We start from the raw sequence: 19901 nt of genomic DNA on the forward strand, positions 1-19901 counted from the left end.
TTTTTCTTCCTTTTTTTCTTTTTTATTCTTTATAGATGATCAGCTTCGACTTTACACTGCAGTTCAGCCCACAGACTGTAGTGTAAGCTGATCTTAAATGGCACATAGGTCTTGTCCTGGCCTTCCGGACATAAACGAGTTTCTCCATTCAAGAACACAGCTTGTTTTCTGTGAATGGAAGTTCTGAGCAAGAACTAGGGGGACTTGGTGGCAGTAAAATAGAGAGAGAGAGAGAAGTATATTTCTTTCTTTTTAGAAAAGATATGGCAACTGATGAGAGAAATAGATATCCAGGTAGCTTCACTGGAAGTAAAGGTATGTTTCTGAGCTTGAAGGCGGACATTGTTTACATACAAGATACATTCCTTGTATGATGAATAGAAAGACTACAGAAAGCACCAGAAAAGGACCATAAATTGCAGAAAAAAAGTTCATCACCATACTCAGATAACTATAATTATTATTAGGTAAGGAAAAGCCCATTTCATAGAATGAGACTAAGGAGAAACTTGTTGAGCACTAATGAAATCCAGAACTACTATTACCCTAGTGAATATATCCTAAGCACAAAAAACAGGGTGAAGAGCTCTTTAGCTGAAGGAGTTATGAGAAAGGAACAGTGTAAATTGTCCACTCTAAATGCACCTATTTTTCAGACTTTAGGTTCAATATGATGAGTGTTTTCTGATAAATTAAAATTTAACATTCATTGCATGCTTTCCATTGCTACTGAGTTGTGGCACAAATTGCCATGAGGCTAACAAAAGGCATATCATGAGAGTCTGAATTCACCTACTGTGTACACCTATAGTGCTTTATCATCTTTACACACGTTTTATTGAGATGAGTTCCTGGCTCAGAAGAGCTCCGGTACAGGTAGTAGGAGCTTTGCTGTTGTTTGAATTGGGTCCAGTTTTCTACTTGTGATGTCCAGCAGTAACACCAACTTGTTTGCTTCTTCCAATTAAGAAGAAACTCAGCTTTACACTAAGCCAGAATGTGGATAAAACAGCATTTTAATTTAATCTTTCAAAACAAGAAAATAATATTACTTGCTTTAAAACTTGTCATAAGAAGTGGTTAGAAATTCATTTATATCAGAATGTGTAACCATCTCCCTCAATGTGAGAAATTTACAGAAAAGAGTGGGAAGAGGCAGATAGTGGGTACATGCTATCACAAGTCCCAGCACCTGCCAACTGGCTGAGAGAAAGTGAGGTAAAAGTGGGGCGAAGGTGGTAGGTTGAAGAAAGCTATTGAGAGAACAGTGAGGATTACATCTAGTGTGATTCTAGGGTATTTGTATAGTTGTGACAGGAAATTAAAATGCGAGTCTTGTCAGACTGAATATTGGATAATCAGTCTGACACACAGTGATATCCTCTTATTTATATAAGCGGGTAATATTTTTAACACAACTACTGTCAAAAAAAGGAGGTTTTAATGCTGCTGTAAATCACCAGTGACTGCATGAGCAGAAGAGAAATGTAACAAACACCTTCTCATGTAAATGACTACCTCAGCTGCATAATGCTTTTCATGTGATGTCCTAAGCAATGTGGAAAAAGTGAACTACAGAAGCATTACTTGTTTTCTCTTATATAAAGGCCATAGAGTACCTAATGAAATTATCATTGGCTGCCTGAAAACTTATGGAAATGCCTTTCTTTCTAATCATTGAGGTAATGCAGAGCCCAAAGATTAATAAAGATTCAAAAAGAGGAAAAATACTTCAAAGTTCATTAAACTTGGTGGTAACATTTCATTATAGGAAATCTCTAACTACACATTACTGGAAACGGAGAAATTTTACTATGACTAAATCATCATATTCTTGCCCAATCTTTTGCTTTTAGCTTCTGCTATTGGCATCTGCCAGATGCAAAATACATGGCACAAAATACAGCTGATGTGACCCAGAGTAAAGTGATAGCAGGCACTAGAACTTCAGCAAATTATACAAAAATCTCAATGCAACAAACCATTATCATTAAGGAAGAAAATCACTGATATGCAAATCAGATTTTTTTATCTACAGGATCAGTTCTATTTTTTCAGATTTAGTGGAAGGACGTTTTCATACATATTTGGTAAAGAACAACACAACGCGTCGGCCGAGCTGTGAAATCTGGCCATTGTATATGAAACTAAAGTTTACTGTTACAAGATAGAACTTTCATCTGTTCACAGACAGCCAGCAAATCATTAAAGAAACAGTATTTTCACAAAACCTAAATGAATATATACACATTATTACCAGAAATAAAATCAATGTATGGGGGAAAAAACCCTCAAACTATTTAAAGATTTGAAAGATAATAATGAGCATTTGGAAGGAGAGGAACAAGAAGAAGATATCTAATTTTTATGCTTGCTTTAGTTCTTTCCAAATGATGCAGGTATTCATGTATAAAATTGTATTTTTTACTGAATGTCACCTTGGACTTTGGTATGAACCCTGGAGATGAAAGGCTAGGATTTTTCTAAGCAATTTATCATCTTAAGCTTTTTGAATATCCGTGTTCCACAGAATACCTATGGTTCTATACGTTAACGAGAAATGTATCTTAAAGAGGATCTCATGCATACTCAAAACCATCTTCTGAAAGAATTCCGTGGAAAACAGTGGGTGATATGAGATGTTTTCCCTCAACAGTGATTCAATGTTATATTGTGTAACACAAATAACATGTTCTGGTCATATGAAGCTTTTGTTAATCTGTAGTAAAATATCTTTAGATCTAAACAGAAATCCGCCTGCTGTGACAGATTGAGGATTATCTACTGAACTGAATTCCACTTTCATTTGATCCCCTTGGATTACTTTTCAAGAGAGAGAAAGAGAGATAGGTGGAGGAAGAACGAGAAAGTGAACAATTAAGAACAAATAATATTAATGAGATAATGCTAGAAAGCCTTACTAAACCAATCAATGTATTATTCAATATATTATTAAGTTATAATGCACTCCTGGGAACTGCTAATCAATGCATGCATTTGATAAAGCTGGAGACATGTCAGCAAAGAAGAAGGAATTATGCTCATGATGGTCAGAGGAAGAGATCAGTCACATCTTGGCCATTTTTGTGTGTATCCTGTGAAAAAACAGTATAGGATGTACTCTGCTTCTCCTCTGCAAAGACTGATGAAGTTGCAAAAGACTCCACATTGCAGATTGACACTAACAAAGCTTCAGTCAGGTGTACAGCAGATACTGATGCAGGCAAGCGAGAACAGTTCATCAAGTAGTCTGTGAACATCTTCCCCCTTCTGCTATCCTGAACAACGTCTCTGGTTTCTACGTTTATAAGACTAGGAGTCATGCTTTCAAAAGCCAGGCATTCAAACTGCCTCTGTGTGCAGAAACGTAACCTCTTGACCCCCACCTCAAATCAACAATATTATTCTATATGCAGATAATTAGCTCATGCTTATTTGTGGTAGCAGCCCACATCTTCAAAACGATTGTGAAACCATTGCCCAAACAGATATCACACCAAGGCAAACAAGCACACAAATGTCAGCGAATGAAGAATGTCACCAAAGAATTGATATATAATTAAAATTACAATCAGTCTGGCCTTCTACAGATGATCACTGATACCTTTTAGAATTACTTAAAACAAAGACAAAGGAGTTTAACCATGTGCCCAGAAAGGCTGTACAGTTACTGTGAACAGGAGGCAGAACTGAAAGAGATAAGCAAATGAATTATGAAAGTTGGAATTACACAATGTTTTTAACATAGTGACAACAAGCCTGCTATTACTTCGAAGAGAAAGCCAGTGCAAGGACTCAGAATGATGAAATGTTTGTCTTTGGGGCAAGGACAATTAATATGACATTAATAATGTCTGTTTTCATGTTATTTCCCTGGTTTCTAAAGGAAATGCTAAAAAACCTCACTAAGCTGCTTTAAAGACTTAGAGCATGCACTTAAAATGTCTTAAAACCTTAATAAAGCTATAATGCAGCACATGAGATTAAAGTCATCACAAAACTTTAGGACCAAATCCTTAACTTTGAAGTCCAGCATAACTAATGAGGCTCTGAACAACATATCTAAAAGGCAATGATAAGCAGCATGAAAATATTCTTCTCTGCCACTGGTTATTTTGATACAGATCCACAACTCCGCTTCCTCTGTTTCACCCATATGAGGACAGTACTTCTTTCCTCTCACAACACGCCACCACTACCTCTAGAGAGAGTTCCATTTCTTAGAAATTAAATTAAGCAACTCCATATTATTTGCTATTAATATCCAACGACTTTTAACCACATTTGCACCCTCTTAATACACCTTAACCACTTAACATCCAATCACTTTTACTCTGGATATACTTCTTAATAAGGATTATTTCTACAATGAGCTCCAGAATTTACTACTGAGTTATCTAGGGATTATATGTGTGAAAACAAACCCTATATAGATTTTATTTTAGAAGGGAATATGATTAATTTTAGCCTTACAGATGGATTTTAGTATATATTATTTTAAGCTTTGAAATAAAATTAATCTTTGGCCACAATCCAAGATTTTTAGCTTACTCAGTACCTTTGAAAAAGTTCTGAGTATGTGAAGGCTCTTGCAGTGTATTAGAGAAGAAGATTGTTTGCAGCATTATTTGTACCATTTGTTAAGGAATTAAAAAAACAAAACAAAGAGGAAATATACTATGTCTGCAAAATCAATTCTTCTGTTGTGCTCCCCAAAGCACTCTCTCTTTTAAACTTTCTATAGCAGACGAGCTGCAGAGGTGATTAAATTCAGTGCAGTATATATTCAGACTGAAAAATGAGAAACATTTTTATCTGCAATTTCTACGTGCATATTCAATGTTCTGAGCTCTTCAACAAAATAGTAATGAAAGGATTTAATGAAAAAAAAAAGAAATGTAATACTCAAGTTACTTCCCATCATAAATAGTACATTTTTAAAATAGGACTTCTCATTTTAGTTTACCTGCACGAATTCCAAACAGCAAGTTGAGAATGTATTTCTTTAATTGAGACATTACATCTGTAATGACACCTTGGGAAACTGCCTGAGGTAGCTAAACTGGAGTTCAATTCTACAGGGTTTTAAGCATTCAAGCCTTCATCCAGGAAAGCACTTTCATTTGTGTTTAAATGTTTGCCAACATTGTGTTCTGCACCAGGATCGGAATACTGAACAGTTGGTGTATGAAAAACATAATCCTGGAAAATCCGACAGATAGGAGCTAAAAATGCCAACATTGTCAGCAAGTGTATTCCAGCTAAGTCCTCTCTTCTAAATTATTTCACTGTTAATGTCTTCTGAAAAACTGTAAGACTTATAACCTGCTCTTTGTTTAACCAATTATTTTGAGGTATATTTGCCAAATTCCTCAGGGATTCAGGAGGATATATATCATGTGGAAGTTTTGCTTCAGTGGTTTTCAGTGGAATTTCTTCTCGTCAATACTCTGCCAGCTACTCTGTGTAAATCTCCAGCTCATAAAAAGTTGCTGGAGCTGCAGCAAGGGAAACTGAAGATGAATTTATCCATGGGAGACATACTATGATTAGTGAAATATCTTTAGCCTTCCACACCGTCTGCCCACAATCCATTAACTTCAGTGGTTTGCCTTCTTTCCAAGTTTTCAGATCTCCATCCTCACCTGATGGTCCCACCCAGCATCTGTTTGAGTCATGAAAAGGTTCTTGCTGTTTTTTAAAAGTTCCTGATTATGCAGTTTGGATAAGAACCACAAAGGACCAACAAAATCTCTGAAGTATCATAGTGCCTTCTCTGCACCCACAGAAATGGGGTCTGAAAACATCTACACCTTGCAAGTTAGCTTATTCTTAGTTGCCATTATGCTTTATGCAGCTACATAGATAACTTCATGGCTCACAGGTAGGTGGTGCTCACTTCTCTTAAACAGAGCCCCCACAGCTGGGAAAGGACTAGTTCAAGATGACCTAGTAATGTCAGATAGCAGCAGCTGCCTCTCACTACTCAGTCATGTATCAATTCACCTGTAAAGATGCTGCTGTCACTCCACACTGGATGCTCCACAGAGCTCTGAGAAAGGCCTAAGAAAACCTGCTGGAAATCTGGACAGAGTGGTCAGAATATATGGATATTTTGGTTTACATCTGAAATTGTCTCTGCAGCACACTTAGCCACAGTACAGAGCTGCAGTGGAGATGAGGAGAAAAAAAATCCTCTTATATAATCTTTCAAACTAAAGGAAACATTTTCATCTCTGTGCGTCTGTCTGTATTTTGTATCATTCTCTGTAGTATCTTCTGCACCCTGTGTTATTCCATTCCCAAACACATTTTGAAACTCTCTGTACATGAGTCTACATCTCCTCGACCCTAATGTCGTTTCTCCCCTCCAGGAATTTCAGAAATAAATTGGTAATAGTTGTACCTTATAAATGTGGTTCCCAATGCAGTTTTTCAAAATAATGTTTTTGGACTACGTTTATGGCTACAACTGCTGCCAATTCTGACCCTTGTAAACAGTTCCACACATAAATCAAACTGTACCTTCTGTTTGTGCTCAGTTATTGGTCTGAATCTTGCCCTTTCTTGAGTTATGAGACACCCATCTTTTTCTATCCATGAATAACATCTATTTATAAAATCATTTTCTAGTAGCTTTCTCTTTAAAAGTTTATTTCCTGATCATTACTTCTCTGATTGTTATCAGAACAATGACAATTTATAAAATAAAACTCTACTATATTGATTAGTGATAGTAAAAAAAAGAAAGCCAAATTATTTCCGGAGGAAAAGACAAGTCTGGTAGATATATGTTTGTATGTGTGTGAAGTAGAAATTGCTCCTATTTTCCTGGTGTTTTGACTAGCCTTAATAGTCACATTTAAATACAGGGGATGGGAAGATAGGCTTTACAACGATCATTATGCCTAGCCCACTCAAATGTCAAAAATTTCAAAGCTAGGTAGAATTTGCATGTTATTTGCCTTACACTTTACATACTGGAGACTGATAGAAAGGCCAAAAATAGAGAAATAAGGCACTGACTGAACCCATACACAGTTTCTTCTCATTAAAATAAAGTTGCAGACCCACCGTATTATATATTAGTTAGCACCATTAGAACTATTTCCCTTTTTTCAGTAAAAGATTTTGACATTTTGGCATGAAAAGCTGAAGATACTTAACAGTGAGGTTTTCTTCCTGTGGAGCAGATATCCAAAGCATGTGTTTTATACCTTTTTCTGTACCCCAACATTTCTTTTTGGAATTGTGTTCCAAAACATTTGTCATAGTAGGGCATAAATATGAAAGAAGATGTAGAAGCTTTGCGTTGATATTTACCTCGGAAGGAACATTTGGCAGTTGTAGCACATGGCCCTGCAGTACGGCATCACCATTCCTAAGGACAAGCCATAATCTTTGCACTGAGCTTGCAAAGCCTCAGGACAAAGGCTTGTCAGGCCTCCTGGGTCTGAACTTTTCTTGACCTGCCCACAGCTTTGTTTTACTTGATTTAGCTGCCACAGCAATTCCTCCAATTGACCAGGCATCTAGGACTAATTTATTTGACTTTCTGTATGGTACAATCATAGTTCTATATGGACAGGAGTAACAAGCAGTGACGCTACGAAGAATGGGTTTTTAGGTAGTTAGCCAGTGCAGAGAAATACAAGCCTAGTGCAACAGTAGAGGACCTGAGAAGTGGACACAGAACGCAGCATAGAGGGGTACAGGCATGGGGTGACACTGCCATTGAGTAAATCTGCCTGGGTGCACACTACATCAGAGGTGCTAACAGTCCTTATCCAGAGGCTAGGATGTTAATATTGTCCATAGAATTAAGGAGATCCTGACATAAAGCCGTCCCGATAATATAAGTCACCAAGGAATGTCCATCAGAATTCCACAAAAGCACCAATACACAGGACATTTCACCAAAATAAATTAATTCCACAGGGGGAATTCAGGCATACTTGTTGACAATTTTGCTACTCAGCTCACATAGAGACGTTAGCTTGTCACTTACATTTCTAATGTATCACACATCTACCCCGATATCAGAACTAAATTCCACAGCCACCCCCACACAATCTGTTTTATGAGCATGAATGCAAACAGCGTCTTGCATGATATAAGTTGGATTATGTGGGAACACATGGGTTACTATTGGTTACCATGCATTAAAAATGAAGTTAAATCAGAAGCATTGTTTAAGAAACCCCAACAAAAACCAGTTTAATTTCACCATTTGCTTACACTCATTTTGTGAATGAGTTAGATTCACGATGAGTTAATTAAAGACGTGTGTCAAAGCAACAATTTTCTCTTCATTCAGCTCTTTCTTCAAGACACATTTCTATGTAATAAACATTTTAGTATTGACAATTCCATGGTCCGAAAGAAGGAAGAATTAAGAATATATTCAGAACACATTTATACTGATTTAAAATTTATTTTTGACTGGTTCCCTAATCATTCAGGGTTTATTCGACCTGCTTGGTTTATTAAAGTGGATATAATGTTGCTGATAAGTGTGATGAAATTGTGATTTCCAGCAATGCAATGTAATTTCTTAAGTCATGGCTAGTTCTTGTTTCTTCTTTCATAATGAGATGTCTTACCACTATGCCTGTTCTTCACTAGATTCAAGTAATAAGGCACCTTTATATGCCTATTTATGTTGTAAAAACGTTCTACACTTGCATGCAGAGATGATATAACTTGGCTTGTGATAACAAGTAGGTCACTAGTTCTTTAAGTGGGGTAAACATTCAAAGTTCCCAACTCCCAGCCCAGCTGTGAACATCACACTATAATGTTTTGCTCAGTACTAACAAGAATGAAAACATTTCCTGACAGATTTAATTCCAATGAGAATTTATATTCTGTTTAACTTGAATTTAAAGCTCACATCTGTAGATGAAAAAAAGGTATTCCAAATCCAAAAAATGCTCAGGGTTACTCAACAAGCAAAACTGCTGATGTTTCTAGCACCCCGTGTATTTGTTATTAAACACTGACAAATAGTGATATGAGGATGAGTACATTATGAGTGATTGATTCCAGAAGTGACTTCCTTCTGGGAGAAATTACCATGCTGACAAAATATAGGAAAATAGTGTGTGAGTACTCTGAGAAGCCATGGATATGAGTACCTCACAGGATATTACAGAACACGAAACTTTATTCTTCCATTTTTCAAATTTAATTGAGCAATCTGATTGGGGGTTTTGAGATAATGTTGTTTAAATATATGGCTGGAGGGCATCCATGTTTTCCTAGTCTCACACACTGAGAACAGAACTAAGCTTTTTGCTCCTCTTGTTAATTTATAGTGAAATTTTAGAGCAATCTTTTCTAAAAGCAATGTACCTTATTGGGGAAGAGAAATTACATATAATAGTAACAGATGACAATTACATGCAGTAAAACACAGCCGGAGAAAATGAAGAGAGCTGGCACTAAAACAGACCTAGTCGTATTACATTACAGTAATGGCCATTAACTTAACTCCTCTTGAGCTTTCCCAGTTATAGCAGAAATCTGCAGGAGCTGAATAATAGCAACAGGCAAAAATCATGCTTTAAGTGCCTTACATATCACATGCAAAGGTGCAGAGAATAGTTTTAAAACAAAGGAAAAAAAAAGAGAAGAAATGGGGATGGCATGGAAGAGAAGTGGAGAGGAAAGTAAACCAAAAAATAAACCTTCTAAGGTTCACGTAATTCCAAGGTTAACATTTTACAGTTAGATATAGCTAGATAATTTCAAAGTAGATCAACTCAAGCTAATGGAGAAGAATATCTGAACCTATTTCTCCCTTTTCTGTTTGTTTCTATCCAGTGTTTCACCTTGCCACTAAGATGAGTAGCCATAACTGTAGTAAAAAATCTACATGAACAAATTATATATCCTTCAATAAACAAAATGTAAGAAAACAAATTCATACAAAACTCCAGCTAAAAAAAATTGAAATAAATATGTTAAGTTATGGAGTCTTATCTGAATCATCTGATCACGTCTTTGACTCCTCCAGAGTTCTCATAAGCATAAATGCTGCACTCCAAGCTCAGGCTGTTCAAAATGAATGATGTGTACTTGTTTCTATAATTATCTCTCTTGATCCTTACTGGCTATACAAGTTTGTTTCATCCTTCTATATTTTGATGTCCTCTCTGGGGGTAACATGTATTTCCTCTCCCTGCCTAGAAGTTTTATATTGTGGTGCAACTCAGTTTTGGTCAATTATATTGCTCTGCTCTGACAGATCTGAAGATGAAAGTCCTTTATCGATTTATTCAACCCATGTGCCCCAACTCTGTGCTGGAGAAATTGATTCTAGACTGGTTGCTACATTTCAGGTTTTTGTTCTTTGCCAGGACTGGTCCCTGTTTCCGGTAATTCTGGTGACAACTCGACAAGAGCCCATTTTGTTGCTACTAGAATTATTTTAAAAGGGACAACAATCCTTATGCTCACTCACAACTCAGGTCCAGCCAGTTGTGCAATATAAAAATTGTACTGTAATTTTTCAGAAAACACATTAAATACTACAAACCAGAAGTTTTATTGATAGTGCTTTCAATAAATGCACTCAAAGGGCTTTTTCTGAAAAGAATTTTCACAAACATACATGAAGGAAACAGAACTTAAACAAAGCTATTTTTTTCATTTTCAACACTTTTTTTGTAAAAACTGCTGTAGCCACGTTCAGCTGAATCTGCAAATATAGAAAATAGATGCTTTAATTGTAACTACAAAGGGCTAAAACTTATGATATAATAAGGTGCAGTAACAAATGTGAGTGCAAATTTTGGGGAAGATACAGAATGACAGCAAGATAAACGAGACTGCTATGATTGATGGTTTTATAGTAATTAATACAAAAACATCATTGCCATGTAATATTTTAGAAGTCTGTGAAGGAGTTTAAGAATTGGACTGCTTTACACAAAATAGCTAACAAGTACTAGTGAGGATGCTGTAAGCTGCTCAATGGTTAGAAAAGGTCCTGTAAAATCTGCAGCATGACACTTAAGCGCTCTGTTGCCAGGTATCATCTCATTCAATGGAAAACAATGTAAATGTTCACAGGAACGTGCCCAGCCTTTAAATCTAAATGTAGGAATAGTTTTCAGAAATGACTGTTTGATTGCTGGCAGTCTAGGGCCCTCATGTGCTGTAAAGATGACTGAAAAGCCATCTGCTGGGAGTACTCATCTGTGCTACTCTAGTGATTTCTAGGTCTTGAATACCCATTTTGAGACTTGTGTGCTCCGTCCCTACTTAAGATGAGTGTTTCAGCTGTCACAATTTATTTATGAGAATTGCAATATTATTTTAATAATTATTTTCTTGTAAATGTCATACCTCTGTGACTTAGGAAAGACAAAAAACCCTGAGCTTTGTTTTGGCTTTAAGTAGCAATTATTTCATGACAAGTTTTTAAATACTTCACATGGTTTGAATAGTTCATGGAATGATGGCTGTAGCAGCTGCCTAGGAGGCTGTCTGACTTCTATAAGTGACCTACCTAAAAATCTAACCTACCCAAATCATTACGTAGAATTCTTGGGAACGTCTTTAGCCTCTCTTGTTACATGACTATGCCAAGTGGCCAAAATACAGCTAGGAGTCCTAGTGACCAAGTCTGAAACAAGCTTTTCTGGAAACACTAAGAAGCTAGTACTTCAGGCTCTACTGGAACACAGCTTCATCCAGATACCAGAACTGCAGTCTTTCCAGCACCAGAGCACTGGGTGGAGGGAGCAGGACAACAAGGCATTTTCACTATGATTTCTTAGCTCAAATATCTCAACAAAGTCTCCATTTCCTTTTATGGAACTTCTGATAACTGACTGGATCTCCGCTTTTCCTCTCTAAGCCAAGCATTATTCTCATTTTCCATCTCTTTTGTGGGAATCAACTTAGGACGAGGTTAATCTTCACATTATATGATTTACCACCCTGAGAAAAGTGAAGGCTGAGTATTGTGATGAACATTTAGTAGCAAAAGAGAAATTAGGTACCATTTCTATAGTAAAGACAAGAGCCTGGTCCTGGGCACAGCCTTAGGATTTAAACAATATAAGCGGACAGAACAGAAACATGAACAGCTCTCCATGTTCAGAAAATTCAGCATACAGCTTTGTAAAAGCATTTTCTGTTTAAATTGAGATAGCTTTACTTAAAATACGATTGGCAGTCAACAAGAGAGAATATGGATACAGAGAGATTTCCACAGACACTCTAATCTCCTACAAACATGCTATTCTTTACATGCTCATATGTCACATCTACATACAGCTCTGTATCCAGTGTGGAAACCTGGAATACGTCCTTACCTCACAAGTGAACGGTTGTATCATCATGAATAATGCATGACCTGTATATTAGGGTAATGTTTTATGCACATCAGAGAATGAATTTAGCTTGACTATTCATTAAGTTAAACAGGGCTGTCAGGTAAAATAGCAAGCCTTGTTTCAGTCGCTCACTGAGAGGTAGAAAACATTGGTGCTTTAAGTGGAAGTCTTAACCATACGCGTAAGTAGGTTATTGAATCTTTGCTGTAGGCTCTGTAGCTTCTATAGTCTACTTGATATAAAAGATGAAATGGGTCAGATTTTTTTGACAAATAAATTTAAGTTTTTAATTAGAGTTAAACTTTTAGTTGTTGGCTATTCAGTACTGCTACAGGTCTTTTTCTTTAGGCATTCTGTGGCTACTCTGATTCTGCTTGTCAACAGCAATGCAATAGCAGGGAGATTCCAGCAGGGATAATGACTCTTGTGTGACGTTTCTTAATGGAACATTTGGAAATAGCTAAAACTAATTTGCTACGTTTGGAAAAGTTAAAGGGCAGAGCCACAACAGGTACAAACTGGCATATCTTATTTAAAGTCACTGAAATTACAGAGACATTGATCAGCTAAATATGTGACCTCACATCTGACAGACTAGGCAGTCATGGCAGGTGTTTGAGTCAGAGAATATTAATTCCCTTCTACTACTTATTACAAGTTGTGAAAATCATATTCCTGTGGATTAGGAAACACTTAACTTATTTCAAAGGGATAAGTTTGTGAGTTTTTGCTCACTAATGAAATGAAATGTGCCCAATCTGTTCCTCAGTTCAGACTGAAAAATTATTGCTGATGCCTGTGATTTTAAATAATGTATTGTGTATCTTTACCAACATATGGTAGTGTCTCTCCAAGAAATGCTACATAATACTTTTCTGGAAGTTACATTAGAATGTCTCTGACATAGAGATGTCATGGAATAGCAGAGATTATCAAATGTTATGAAGCAGACTTTATGGTAGCAAATAACTAAAATACGGTAGTTTTGAAATAGATAACCCACCCATTATTTTGATTTTTGAACCAAAGAACTTAAGCCAAAGGGCTTGAAAGGATAATAATGTAAGACAGCTAAATAGCATTAATATAATTATTTGTTAAATTTTACTAATGTTATTAGTATTTTTATGTAGTTATCAATCTTACTTTCATGGAAATGAAAGCAAAAAAAAAAAGGAAAAGAAGTCACAGTGAATCTGCTAAAAAGAGGAATGGATTCCCAAACTGCAGTGTGGACTCCCATGGTTTTGCACTGCCAAGAGAATAGTGTACCAGCACATTAATGAAACCTTTAACCAATGGGTTTTGCTGTGTCTTCTGAACAAGGCTCAGAAACAAAGATGGAAAAAAATATTTTCTTAATAAATCAGTGATTCCTCAGCAGAGATACCCTCTGGGACTGATTAAACTAATCTTCTACTATTTCAACATATTTCCAGTATTGAAATGATGCCTTTACTGCTAAGAGTTCTGTAAAAGAGGCTATGCCAGTGACACAGGGCATCTTTTCATTAGTTCTTTATTGCTTGTCAGTGAACACACTTCTACCTGCAGTAGGTACCTCTGCCCACTTGCCTCATGAATGATTAAATATTGCCCAGATGATATTGCAAAAATCTTCTGCATGATGTGCACTAGCAAAGACTTGAAGAACCCAAATGTTTTGTTTCCATAACCTTAGTTTATGCTAGGGTTATACCTCCCCAGTGAACACTCAAAAGAGATATATAAATGTTATAAATCAAGTAACAACTTCTTCAATGCAGAATTAGGATTACTATGTACATTTTACAGTGAGGAAGATGAAAAACATGAGTCAAAACCCTCTTTAGCCTCTGCCATGGTAAAAAATCATTGGCACCAGTTCAGAGATCTCTGGACGTTTTATCAAAAAAAAAATTTAAAAATATGACTTATTGTTGTGCCATTACCCCCTTCACAAATATCCCTGTAGTCCGAATTAATGCATTTTCTGTTCTAAAGTATTAAAAGCTTTTTAGCATGTAGAAATTTCTGCCCTCTGTCTGCTTTGTGAAAATTTATTTGAAGCAATTTGACACACGCAGAGTCCCCCTGAATGTTAGGCACACTAATGGTTATAGACACGCAAACATATGTGTAAGTAAGTAATTAAAATCAAAGCTACCTCAGGCAGGCTTAGCTGGCGAACTGAGCAGGGATTGGACCAGATGATCTACAAAAACACTTTCTAACTTTAATTACTCTACAACTCAAAGTCTCAAGTTTCATTTCTGACCCTCTTCAACCATCTGTTTTCCAAACAACAAACTGATTTATGTAGAGTGGTCTTGCAGACATCTCACAAAAGCATTAATGTCAGAAATGGGAATATCTCAAACAGTAAGATTTTGTGTGAGTGTCTGAAAAAATAACTTTCAAGAAATTATTCTGTGATCTGCAAACAAGTAAATACGTGTTTCTTTGAATACCTATAGTAGTAGATTTGAAAACTTCTAGCAGTCATAAAAATGAAAACAGATTTCAGTATGCATTTGGGGGTAATCTGGGTTTTATTGAGTTTGTTCTAGGCATTAGAAGCATTTGCAAAATTTAGGCTATATAATCAGAAGGGCTGATCTGAAAATCTTGAACAGATGAAAAAGGCTTTGTCATCATAAGTTTCATTAGTAGCAATGGTATTGCACAACTAGAGCCCTGCTCGTCTGAATAGAGCTGCATCTCTGGCTAGTATGCAGGTTTACACAGACAGACAATTGGATACCCATGCTAGCTTATGATCCGCTTGAAATTCAGACAAAAGCTGGAGTTCAGTGTTTTTTTCCCCTGGTTATATTGATTGTGCTCCCTCTCCTCTATTTCACACTAATCTCATAAAGCATTTGCTGTTTTTTTTGAGATTTGGAGTGTCAAAATGGCTTGAAATGGCAGATGAGCAAACAATTAAGGATTTCACTCCTACAATTACCAAGAGGAAATTGAAGTTTTAGTTACTGCGGGCTGCTGTTCAGTAAGGTTATTCTAGATTTGAGACAAGTCCTAGACAAATGGATTCTTTCATCTACTAATGTTGCACTGCCCAGTAGACGAGACTGCACTACCTAGCTGTTTGGCCTTTCAAGGTTTCTCATCACATTAATATTCAGAAATACATTGCCTTTGTGAAAAAGTGTATTCTACTACCTTTTCTTTTCCATTCAGGAAACCCGTTCTTTTAAGAGAATGAATGTTTAATTATAAAATTTTTGGTTTAGTAAAATGTCTAGTTATAAAATAGGAGTATGACTTTTTATACATAAAGTTAGGCTTTTTCATTCACTTTGTGCAGACTGAAAACAAGTAATCTAATGCCTTCTGTTTGCAAAGACTTTATTTAGAAGGATTTTCTCTCCTCACAGAGAGAAAATCTTGCTTCAGTTTTGTTCCTTTGAATTACAATTAGATCTTGGAACTCCAGACAGTTGAATAAGCACATTTCCCCCACCAATTTGATTATCCTGGCCTGTTTGTCAGCACCAGCAAAATACTACGTAGCACATTACCAACTAAATCGTCACCTTGATTGCCAGTAAAACACTTCATGTTCAGTCCTATATAGCCGGAGGGAGGAAGTTGGGTTGCCTGTTCTTAATCTGGGAAGCTGAAGCTCCCAGACACATATCACTGGTGCAAGGTGGCTTAGGTGGTGCCTGGAGGCTGGAGTCAGTAGTACATGCATTGAAGGCATAGACTAACCTAGCTCCTCTAGCAGCTTCCAAGCTTAATTAAACGCAATACAAGACTGGCTCACTCATGCATGTTATGCATTCGTAATTGCTACGGCCCTTGATGCAGTTCAGGCTGCTTCAAATGCCAGTTTACTTTCAGCACCTCCTGGAAAGCAGAGTCTTATGCAGAGAGGCTTAGATGTGCTGTAGTTCTTTCGTGTTAGGCTTTGCTCATGGGAAAGAAAGAAGCTAAAGCCTCTTTTGTAGCTGAGTGGTTTTTGTGCAGTTGGCTTACAGCTCCCAAGAGCCCAACATGGGAAAGCCTTCAGGACATAATTCCAGATAGGTATAAGCAGGACAGGGCTGTAGAGAGGAGTGGGCAAGAACTCAGGAGAGCAAAAATTTGTGTTAACAGAATGGCACAGTCAGACTCTGGGACTAGTCATCCCTTCACTGTTGCCTCCACGACCATGGTCAGCTGTGCTTGCTTTCAGCCTTGTGCTCTAAGCATGAGTTCCAGCCCCACTGTGCTCTTTCTCACTTTTGAAAGGCTCTGGCTAAAAACCCAAAATAGTTAAATTTTCTACTTTTGACCTATTCGTATCCAGACTCCACCCACTGGCTTAAGACATTTGTAGCATCATTAAGAGTTTTCATAGCCAGCAGCATGCAAACTTTGCCACAGAAGCAGGTCAGGAAACAAGGACACTGGAATATTATGCAAAAACCTTACAGTTGCCTAGCACCCTTCAGCTGATTACCAGTGACATTCTGAAATGAAAATATCTGATGATGTCATATTCTAAAGTAGTTTCACTCTTCTACTCTAGAACTGGAGGCAAAGACTTTTAGAAAACAAAACATCCATTATGACTGGTCTACACCTTTCTGATTCCTAACTTGCCCTGTGCTAAGCAGGTTGAATTATATTGGATCTGCTGTCATACAGCTCAGTAGCAGAAAAAAAAAAGGTAGATGGATTTTTTATGCTCTCTGCGCTCTGGTTAGCAAAAGTGAAAATGAAAACTATCGGCAAAAGTTTGTGCTGAACTTTCCAAAAGCACAATAAGCTCATGTTCACCAGAGTGGAGAACAGCTGTGCGACAGTTTGTTTGAATGAATCTAATTATTGATCTTGTATATTGATTATTGTCAGTAATGTGTTGCATCAAATCGTTCTCTCAGAGAGAAGTAATGCAATGACACTGTGTACATACTGAATGATATTTTGGTGGAGAGTTGCATAAGCTAAGCGACAATTAGAATTGTTTCGTAACCTGAGTCAGTGAGACAAAAAATAGTCATGTCAAAGGTGATGAACACTGATGAACAGGCAAAATACAATCGCAACTGTACAAAAAGGAAATGTTGCTGAAGTGGATTGTAACCTCAAGTGTTATGTGACATCTGTACCAGGAGTCTCCATTTACGAAGCAGGGAATTTTTCAATAGTACTATACAGTACTATTGAAACTTGAATTTTGTGTGTATTTTCTCCAAAGAGGCTACCTACAAATTCCTATTTTTCAAGGCTTTCCATTTCTTCATTTCTATTTCTTTAACAGCTCTACCCAGAAGGGAGATGATGATTATGAAGATTACACTTCAAATAAGACTTGGGTCTTGACTCCCAAAGTCCATGAGAGTGATGTAACTCTCATTTTAAATGGCTTGCTGGAAGGATACGATAACAAGTTGAGACCTGACATAGGAGGTATGTTGGTTTTCTTTTTAGACCGTTTGTGATTAAGCAGTGAAGAGAATTTTCATAGCATTCCATGCTACATGGGAAGCAGAATCCAATCAAAGTCATTATGAAAACAAAATCCAATGTAATAAAACATCAGTGACTTAAAGAGTAGTCATGAGTTGGGAAGCTGACCTAAATAAGACTGCTAAACCTATCCTGAGACATCTAATAATATTGCTGTGATTTGCTGAATCAGGCTGCTTGTAACAATGCACCTGCGTAGGAAGTTCAGAATTTAATTTTTGGGAAAAGAAAAAGCATATTTTTATCTTCTTTGTATATCTAAGTGAGGGTCTTAGAGAATCATAACTAATGCATTGGAAAGGAAGTTCAAAATGACGATAAAGCCTGAGCCTTGCATCAGGTGATCAACACGGGCAGCTTCAAACAAGAGCAGGTCTGCACTGGCTGATGTGGCACGGTCCCTCACTTGCACAGCAGTGCAAGAAGTGACTGGGGAAAGAGCCACAGAGGTTCACAAAAGACATCTATAATCTAGTAAGGTTAACCTCACTACATTTCCCCCACAGCTGATATAAGTATACAGAATCAAGATTGGACTCAACTCATAAGGGAAGTCTTAATTGGCTGAATCGCCTTTTACAGAAATCTTCCACTCCACTGATTAATGAGGATCTCAGAGAGATAAACCTCCCCAAGTTGCTGCAAGTCAGCCTGAGAAGGCCCCATGTGTGCACAGAACATGCAGGCAGCACCTCTGTAGAAGAGGATTCAGCAGTAATAAGATTATAGAAAAATGCAGAGAATTCATGGATGAGGCAGGCAGAGGAAAGCAGAGAGCAGCAAGGTTAATGAAGGAAGCTGTTTCTAACAAGTGTATAGAGGCTTATAAACTAAGGAATTTTTCACAGTGAGGGATAACATGAGTATTTAACCTTCAATGTATGTAATAGCGTAAATTAGTGAAGGAATTTGTCTTAGTCTCCCCATCCAAGACTTCAGAGAACAGAAAGGATCTAAGCATTCATAAAAGCATCTGGGAAAAAATAATCATGTTTTAGTTAAGTTGCATAAAAATAACAAGCTTCAATAGACTAATTTCAAAATAAATTAATCTAAAAACTGTTTTTACTTCCTGTTTTAGAGTTGTGAGAGTTATTTTTACTTTGGGCTCATAAAACTGCCATCTCTGCCGGCAACAGCAGTCATGTTGCATTTGGCATTATAATGTAAAACAAGTGATGCAAAGCATCATAAGAATAAGTTTGCTTTTGTTGATAGTGTTTTGTCAGATGTGTTGCTGTGACCTGACACAAAATATACACACTCCCTGTCAGATATGACACCCTAAGGTAATGACAGTGCTTTCAATATTTGTTCTCATAGCATAAGCTTATTTGTTCCAACAGAACAAACAATATAAGAATTTGTCTCAAAGTGTCTCCAACTAATTTCAAACAGGAGACGTTGCTGCAAATTTATATTTATTGTATATGCACACTTAAATGTGAGGCATCCGTAGCCATTCAAGAGAGATACCATAATAATCTGTTGCTTGTGTTTGATTTTCATGTAGCTGATTTTGACCTTCACTCATAATACTGATTATTGTTTCTCTTACAGTTAAACCAACAATAATTCACACTGATATGTATGTAAATAGCATTGGGCCTGTGAATGCTATCAATATGGTAGGTAAATGATTGCCAATTTTCCTATAATGTTCACTTTGTTCCTATAATGTTGACTTTGTTACAAAGCCTCCATCATTTTTGACATTACAAAGCTTCCATTAGTTTTAATGTTCTACTATACCTATGCTATTTTAAAAATCTGAATTATTATTGTGAATGTGAGGGCTGTATGAAATGTGAGGACTTCACAAGACAGGAAAATTGAGCTCTATGCTGAAAAGACAATAATAACAGTTTTAACATGTCCTCACACTTTTATGTGTTCTACTTTCAAGTGCGTTGTGACAGTTTAACTCCTGTAAAAGTGAACTCCCAAATTGCTACAAGATAAGGAAAACCATTCACCTATTACCACCCTTCCACCAAGCCTAGATCCTCTCTGCTCTCCAATTTCCAAAGACCCTATAGAAAAATTTAGTTATGTCTTTGTACTGGTGAAAGTGGTCCAGCCTTAACACAATGT

General features: G+C 36.8%; 1 protein-coding gene across 2 annotated transcripts in view; it reads left to right on the top strand.

The window, feature by feature from the left end:
* Positions 1-19901, top strand: part of GABRG2 (gamma-aminobutyric acid type A receptor subunit gamma2) — a 60996-nt gene that overhangs the window by 5688 nt on the left and 35407 nt on the right. For both annotated transcript variants that reach the window (XM_069869049.1, XM_069869050.1), the window contains exons 2-3: positions 17599-17747; positions 19368-19435. In XM_069869049.1, coding sequence (XP_069725150.1) covers positions 17599-17747; positions 19368-19435 — 217 coding nt within the window. The remainder of the gene's footprint in view (positions 1-17598; positions 17748-19367; positions 19436-19901) is intronic.

Source organism: Phaenicophaeus curvirostris, chromosome 15 (genome assembly GCF_032191515.1).
Source record: "Phaenicophaeus curvirostris isolate KB17595 chromosome 15, BPBGC_Pcur_1.0, whole genome shotgun sequence".
Classification (NCBI taxonomy): domain Eukaryota; kingdom Metazoa; phylum Chordata; class Aves; order Cuculiformes; family Cuculidae; genus Phaenicophaeus; species Phaenicophaeus curvirostris.